At 34.5% G+C, this 7,501-nt stretch overlaps 3 protein-coding genes across 3 annotated transcripts; 2 read left to right on the plus strand and 1 right to left on the minus strand.

Annotated features, from left to right (window-relative positions):
* Positions 1–683: 683 nt before the first annotated feature.
* On the minus strand, positions 684–2,514 carry Gata (glutamyl-tRNA(Gln) amidotransferase subunit A, mitochondrial). Its single transcript, XM_077401367.1, has 2 exons — positions 1,847–2,514; positions 684–1,731 (listed from the first exon to the last, which is right to left on the minus strand). The coding sequence occupies exons 1-2, from the start codon at positions 2,376–2,378 to the stop codon at positions 701–703; spliced, it is 1,563 nt and encodes a 520-aa protein (XP_077257493.1). The 5' UTR covers positions 2,379–2,514; the 3' UTR covers positions 684–700.
* A 371-nt stretch (positions 2,515–2,885) lies between these two features.
* On the plus strand, positions 2,886–5,658 carry LOC143894742 (uncharacterized). Its single transcript, XM_077401368.1, has 4 exons — positions 2,886–3,330; positions 3,613–3,732; positions 3,846–4,232; positions 4,588–5,658. Exons 1-4 carry the CDS (start codon positions 3,135–3,137, stop codon positions 5,100–5,102), a joined length of 1,218 nt encoding a protein of 405 aa, XP_077257494.1. The 5' UTR covers positions 2,886–3,134; the 3' UTR covers positions 5,103–5,658.
* An 870-nt stretch (positions 5,659–6,528) lies between these two features.
* LOC143894727 (uncharacterized) lies at positions 6,529–7,487 on the plus strand. The gene is made up of 2 exons (XM_077401318.1): positions 6,529–6,995; positions 7,269–7,487. The coding sequence occupies exons 1-2, from the start codon at positions 6,737–6,739 to the stop codon at positions 7,385–7,387; spliced, it is 378 nt and encodes a 125-aa protein (XP_077257444.1). The 5' UTR covers positions 6,529–6,736; the 3' UTR covers positions 7,388–7,487.
* Positions 7,488–7,501: the final 14 nt, after the last annotated feature.

Here is a 7,501-nt window from a genome sequence, read left to right on the forward strand (position 1 = left end):
TATTTACTTGAGAAGAAGCTCTTTCCTCATTTTTTTAAAGCAAAGAATTATAGCCTTGTGGTGGAAAGAACCACAATTTCGTCTATATACGAACGTTACGGCGCGGTGCGATGAAACGAGATGAGGGTTGTTTGGTTGCAAAGCAAACGCCACTACTCGACGAATAGAATTTCAAATACGCTTGATGGTAGGTATACCGGAGTAAAATTTGTTTACGTTGCATATAGCCTCGGGGTTACGGCGCTACGCGACAAAACCCATATTCTAATTTTCGTTCTAATTGTATATGTAATACTCAAAGAGGATATATGAAATTTGATTTTCAAAATTGGCAATTCATATGTAATCGCAATAGATCGATCGTAGGGGAGAGTGGGGAAAATACGGACACTGCCATTTTGGTATTTTTCTGTCATCCGTACCCTTCCGCGATAGTGTCACGTGTACAGGCTGGAGTCAAGTCCGTACACGTGACACTATCGCGGAAGGGTACGGACGACAGAAAAATACCAAAATGGCAGTGTCCGGTCTTACTCCGGTGTCCGTATTTTCCCAACTCTTCCCTATCTAACATGAAATGTATGATGTCGCAAATTTAAAAGAATTTAAGAGTAATAATTATTCTTATCTTTTAAAAGATAATATAAAAGATGATATAAAAGGAATAAAAGAAGGTACAAATGTTCGTAAGGAAGTTATTTTATTCAAGCAGGCATGAATTTTTCAGTTCGAGTCTCGGAAATCGCACTATCTGTTCGATCCACTTTGCCACGGTAAGTAGCCTATGTTCGTGAAAAAGTGGCGCCATTAATTGCAAGGACAAAGGTAGACCTTCGCGAGAGAGTTCGATCGGCACGTTGATCGCGGGCAAACCAGCCATATTTGCGGGTTGCGTACAGTGATCCTGAATCAAACACTGTGTCTGATTGTCCAGCTGTACGAATTCGTCGTAGATCGGAGCTTCAGTCAACGTGGTCGGAGTCAGTAGAAGATCTACATTGTTATTCCACAGAACGTCAAAGTCCTGCGCGATTAATCTACGCATTTTCATCGCCTTAACATAATACTCTTCGTAATTTTCCGCCAAGAGAAAATAATTCCCGACTAGTATACGACCTTTGACCACGTCGTTGAAACCCTCCGACCTGGTCTTCTTGTACAATTCGTGAGCCGAACCCCATTCATCGGCTCTGTGACCATATTCTATACCGTCGTAACAAGCCAAGTTGCTAGCTACGTCACATCGATTTAAAACGGAATAACATACTATAGAGTAATCGGTGTGAGGTAATGACACTGGGACGACACTGGCTCCCGCTTCTTCTAAAAGATGAGAAACCTTTGCCCAACATCCCTCAATTTCTTCGCTTATACCTTGTACCCCGTACTCCTTTGGTATTCCAATCCTGAGATTGCTAATATCTATCGTTTCGGATAAATTAATTGGAACATATTCTCTTTGTACGGTAGTGGGATCTGCTTGGTCGGGACCAGCTATGGCGTTTAAAATTAATACAGCATCGTCTACCGTTCTCGCGAGAATACCCGGTACATCCATCGAATTTAGTAGAGGAATAAGACCATAACGTGACACTAAACCGTAAGTTGGCTTCAGGCCGACTAGACCGCAATAGGACGCAGGATTGCGAGTGGAACCGCCAGTATCAGAGCCCAAGGCCGCGTAACAGGTACCTGTGGCTACTGCAACTGCCGAACCTCCACTACTGCCACCTAAGATGCATTTATTATATCCCAAAAAATTATTGCTAATATGTGTCTCAAAGTAAGCTAATTAAACAATAGAAAAGATACACTAAGCAATGTCTAACAATTTGCGGCAATGTACCTGCTATACGCCACGCATCTTTTTCATGCAGTTTCCTCGTGGTAACTTGCGAACCGTCAGACCCGTACGAATAAAATTGAGGCAACATCTCCGAGCCCCATAGATTCTTCGTTGGCCCATAAAGCGAGTCTACAGTGCCGGAGCCCATGGCAAATTCGTCGAGATTAGTCTTGCCGATCAAGACGGCTCCCTGCATCCTGAGCTTTTCGTAGACCGTGGCGTTGTAGCCCGGGGAGAAGTTGGCCAACATCCGAGAAGCACAGGTCGTAGGTTTACCCTTGACGCAATAGTTGTCTTTAATGGCGATGGGAATGCCATCGAGCTGTCCCAATAATGAATTCTTCTGTTGTCTCTCATCAGCAGCGCTCGCCTGCTCTTCCGCAACATGGCTTGTCACAGTGATATAAGCGTTTAAAGGCTTGACGATTGAAGTTAGCTTAATTGAGGCTTTACAGATCTCGGACGGTCGCACTGCGCTGCCATAGATTTTCTGACTAACTTCTTTAATCGAAATAGATAGCAGCTTGTTCATCGTTCGTCCCGCGACATACCACTAAAATCTAACCTCTCTGCCGGCGTTGATAGATACATAACCTTAAATTCAATGGCAAGCAGAAGATTGCAGTTTCGCAAACAGCTGTGCGAGACGCCGAGACACGTGTCACGTGAGTCGAGTTCGATCGTATCTCTTCGAATCGAATCGAATTTGATTCGTATTCGAATAGTCGATAAATCGATTACTCGACTACTAAAAACTTCTAACACCAGAGAGAATCTCTCTGGACATAGCTAGCAGCAAGATACTATTGAAGACTAATATGGAAATTCGTGTGATAAGGAAAAATATGTAAAAAATATTTTATATATATAACATATAATATTTTAGTAAATATATTAATATTTTTTATTATTTTCCATTAAACATATATATTCCGTAAGAAACTTTCAATAAAATATTTTTAAAAAAGACTGGTGAACTTTTTCTCATTTTTATATCTTATTTTTTTTAAATGATAAATATATTGGATTGCCGAAATACGATCGGTTTATCGGAGTCACAACATGTTTACTTCGCATAATACGGTGAAGGAGACTGTGGACACGGTTTTGTGTACAAACGGTATAAATCTTGAGAGATACCGTTCGTCGACTTCTCATATAATACTCAAACGTTGAATGGATCCTCGATCGAACGCAAGTATCGGAGTCGAAAGTGTTAATTGTGAAAGAGTTTCAAGTGCTTTAATATATTAATTACGCCGATTATGCGCATTCGGTAATCAACAGTATGTCACGAATGATTAATAAACGTGATATAAATAACGGCCATAAACGTGCTACTATAGCTACTTTGTACACGAGCACGCCCACAAGCATACCGAATACATCTATGAAATCTTGTGGTACATCCTTATCTAGGATCGATACAGCTTCTTCTTCAAGTGGAGACAGACCAAATTTACAGTTATTACAGCGGCTACAAGGTGAGGAATTATTATGTATATGCTTAATTATATTTTTGTAAATATATTATAGATAAACTATTTTTCAATAAAAATTAAATTATTAAATTTGTACTAATTATGAGTTAAATATTCTTTCTTTAATAATATTATAATAACAATTTATATAATTAAAAATATAGTTTATGTCAATTAAAATTTGAGGAAGAAAATGTTTTCAAAAAGATATCTCTAAATCACTGGAGATTAAAATAAATTATACTATAAAATATATACGTACCATTATAAATTAATCTATTTTAGACCGTAAAATAATACATACGAAGGGAAAGAAAAGAGAAGACACGAAATGGAGAATGAAAGCCTCTGATAGCAAATTAGAAGCCAAACAGAAACATCAGTTAATCGACGAATCTTTAAATGGTTTATATCAATTAAAATTAACAAAAAATATAAGATTTTTTATTATTTTAACATTAAAGTATATAAAATATATATATACCAATCATAAAACTAATATATTCTTTATATGACAGTGAAGCAAAAGAAAAACTTAAGGAGCGAGAAAAAAGCCATAAAAAGAAAGCGAATATTAGAAGATACGGATAATGAATGGGAAACTGAAACGGAAAAGTCAATTAACGAACCCTTAATAGGTTTGCGAGGATCCATCGACGATGAGTGCATACAACCATTTCAGGATCCTCCGTGTACACCGGAGAAAATTCGAGACCGGCCAATTGCGTATGAAGAAAGTCTTCATAACTACGAATCACCGATTATAGGTTCCCACAGAAGAAAAAGATCACATCTAATTTCAAAAAAGAATGATATCATACTGCAAAATACACTGCTGCCGGTAAATTCACTAACAACGGAAGTACGAAGTTTAGAAGAGACAGGCGAAGATGAAACAATATTCCGTATGTATCTTGTTGAAAAGTAGGATTTTTACCAGAAATACTTGTCGAGATTTTGTTACACACTTGATAATCGTTCAATAATTCTTTTTTTAAAGTTGTAGTTTAATTTTTGCTCAATAACGCTTATTTTATTATTTCTATTATTTTAATTATCGCTGAGACCAAATTATTTCTTCTATTGTATGTTAGCTATTATTTACGCATATTTCTACATCATTTGCGTGTAATAATTAATGTTTGCAAAATGTTTTCGCAAAATTTTATTAACTTTTACTTTATCTCTTCTACAACATACTTTTATTGCTCTGTCTATTTAAAATGTATATAATTCTATTTAAAAAATTGCTTATTTTAGAAAATAATGCACAAACACATGTTTCATTACGGAATCCAGAAAAAATCTCGAAACAAAAACCTGAAAACTTAAGTCCTCATATACAATTGCGTCGGGATCAATCTGTGAAAACATATCCCGGGAAAAAATCTTCTTTGTGGTTACCAATTGACGATTTTAACCGAAAACTTCCTAACTTGTTTTCTAATCTTCCTAGGAAGACAGAAAGTATTTCGATTCCTCCAGGAATGATATGCGTTAGGGGATATTGGGACAAAACTTTACGAAAATGGGAAAGGTCGTATGAAGAAAGTTCTTCTCAGAATAAAAATGGCAAATGCAAAACAAAGATTAACAAAAGAAACACGAAAAAAGTCACACGGAAACAAAAATATAATGTATATGATACAACTAAAGACGAAACAGACCACGAGTTCGAAACCGATGGTCGAGATGGTAAGCGAATGACTTTGCGTGAATTCTGTCGCAAACAAAAAGAGGTTGTAGTCATATCTTCCTCGGATACGGATAATTAGGAAGGTTAAACGATCCATTTGTTTGTAGTTGTTTATATATATTTGTGTATACATCTAATTGGTATACATATACATACAATCTTGCAAATTTATTTAATTGCAAATTTAGATTATCCAAAATGTCTATAATTATTTATAATTATTTATAATTATTAATATTTTCGGTTGTTAACGATGTGTTGAATAAATGTAATAAACAAACACCTCTCTAAGATAGATATATTAATAACTGATATATCAATTATATATATATATTTATAAGAAATTATTTTGTATTAATATAATATTTCTATGTAATAATTTACGTTAAATATATGTTAAAATGTTACTGCAATTATTTTCATTTTTTTTTGTTATACTTTATATATTTGTTACTGATATTTGTTGGCTAAATTTAAGGCATCTAAACGCGTGTACACACACCCAGCTCTATAATATTTAATATAGAAAATTTGTATTATTACATTAGATTATATGATCTCGAAAGAAAGTATATCATCTTTCGACTTTGTAGAATCTAATATGTTTGCGAACAATATATTACATATTATTGTTACCACTATTGTTTAATTTCTTTAATGAACAATTTTACATTTTCTTTAGACACATTTTCAAATATTTCCTTTTGATTTTCAATATCATTTTTATTAACGCAGTAAGATGACGCGTTTAAAATTAGTAGTCTTATCGTCGAAAAGATAAATACACTTGAGCGAATTTTACATTTTGAAATTTTCCTACAAAGTTTAAGTATTTTAATTAAAAAAAAAATTATATTCCAAATTTCTAATATAAAGCTATAGTTATTTAAAATAAAATACTGCATTATTAATCATAAAAGTCTTTATATACTAATAGTGTATTAATAGTGTACTAATATTAATAGTATACTAATATTAATAATAACACGAGACAAGCTTAAAATTTGCACAAACTTAATATACATTTATTATTATTTATTATCATTTACGTTAGCAATTAATTTTATCTTCAAATACTATAAGATAAACGACTATGATATATATCGTTATAGTTATCATATTCGAAAATGAATAATTTCACGAAGTAAAGTGTGATTAGTTTGCTCATATGCGATAAACCTGCTGGTTTACTTAGTTTCTCAACCACAATTGTGGCGCCGAAAAGATCGTTTGTTCAGTTCGCGAAATGTAATTTCGCATGTAAAAGGTATGATATCCCGCACCGACTTGCATTTGCACTCCCGTTCAACAAATATTGAATAAATAATTGTTAATTCTCGATCGGATATCTTTGATAGAACGTTTTTATACCGATTAGTTAACGCTTCACGTTAGTTTGTTGATTTCTGTTCTGCCGAGCCTACGAAAATTAAAATATCATTTCACAGTTTGTAAATTCACGATAAAATTTTTTTTTGCCGAGTGTGCACAATCGAAGTTTATGAAGACTGTTAAGCGAAATCGCTTCGTCGAGGGAACTTGCATCATATACCTCAGCGTATTTTCAACATTCCTTATCTAATCGAGTCCACTCGATTAGTGAATCTGATCGTTCGTGTTCAATCAGTACAACTTTTGCCCTGCACTCGCGCAGACCTCGGCTTCTGGTGATCTCCGAATCAAATTCTTGTGCTCGTTCGTTGTATACTAAATATGGAAGAACAGCTTGTGAACCCGTTTGAAAATGACAGTATGCTACCGGATGATGTGCAAGAGAAATTGGCGAAAATAATGGAAAGATATCAACAGATGAGCGATGAGGAAAAAGAGCAATTCCAACAGGGTGCCTTTGACGTGTTAACAAAGTCTCTGAACAAATTACCCAGGAACACGATTTTGCCCATATGGCTCGCACCATACCAGTCTTACATTCTGTTCATTTTTGCGGTATCGATTGTGGGATTTCTACTCGGTATGATATTTCTTGCATTGCAATTGCATAATATTTGAACTTATATATAATAAAAATACATAATGACAGATTCTGTTATGAGTGATAACGCACCGATAATAGTAAAATCAAGCAGTGATTGCGTAATTATTATATAAATTATATATCCAATTACACCGTCACATATGGCGCTTGCGAACAACTGAGAATTTTTCCATAATGACAATTTTATATTAAATAACATTTTTTTAAATTTTTACTTTTTGCGATAATTTAACAATCTTGTTTCTGCAGCTCTTTTCGCGCGTAGATTGTATCGACGTACAAAAGAACGAGAACAACGTCAAGAAGAGAAAAGAAAGCTTAGACAACAGAAAGCAGAGATGAAGAAGAAGAAAAAGAAGCAAACGTAACATGCGATCATATGTTCAATAACATTTTAACAGAAAAAGATTCATTGACGAATAGGTGAACGAATTCTTAAAATAAATTCGAAACATATGTTTTACAATCTGTGAGCTTTTTCT

The sequence above is a fragment of the Temnothorax americanus genome, unplaced genomic scaffold, assembly GCF_048541705.1.
Source record: "Temnothorax americanus isolate GAGA-0224 unplaced genomic scaffold, ASM4854170v1 Scaffold14, whole genome shotgun sequence".
In the NCBI taxonomy this organism is placed as follows: Eukaryota; Metazoa; Arthropoda; class Insecta; order Hymenoptera; family Formicidae; genus Temnothorax; species Temnothorax americanus.

Excerpts from the sequence above, each read along its gene's own strand:
- Gata (XM_077401367.1), bottom strand. The coding sequence starts at position 2,378 with ATGAACAAGCTGCTATCTATTTCGATTAAAGAAGTTAGTCAGAAAATC. Across the intron at positions 1,732-1,846 it reads AGATGCGTGGCGTATAGCAG|GTGGCAGTAGTGGAGGTTCG; the intron begins GTACATTGCCGC and ends AATGCATCTTAG.
- LOC143894742 (XM_077401368.1), top strand. The coding sequence starts at position 3,135 with ATGTCACGAATGATTAATAAACGTGATATAAATAACGGCCATAAACGT. Across the intron at positions 3,331-3,612 it reads GTTATTACAGCGGCTACAAG|ACCGTAAAATAATACATACG; the intron begins GTGAGGAATTAT and ends AATCTATTTTAG. Across the intron at positions 4,233-4,587 it reads CGAAGATGAAACAATATTCC|AAAATAATGCACAAACACAT; the intron begins GTATGTATCTTG and ends TGCTTATTTTAG.
- LOC143894727 (XM_077401318.1), top strand. The coding sequence starts at position 6,737 with ATGGAAGAACAGCTTGTGAACCCGTTTGAAAATGACAGTATGCTACCG. Across the intron at positions 6,996-7,268 it reads GATTGTGGGATTTCTACTCG|CTCTTTTCGCGCGTAGATTG; the intron begins GTATGATATTTC and ends TTGTTTCTGCAG.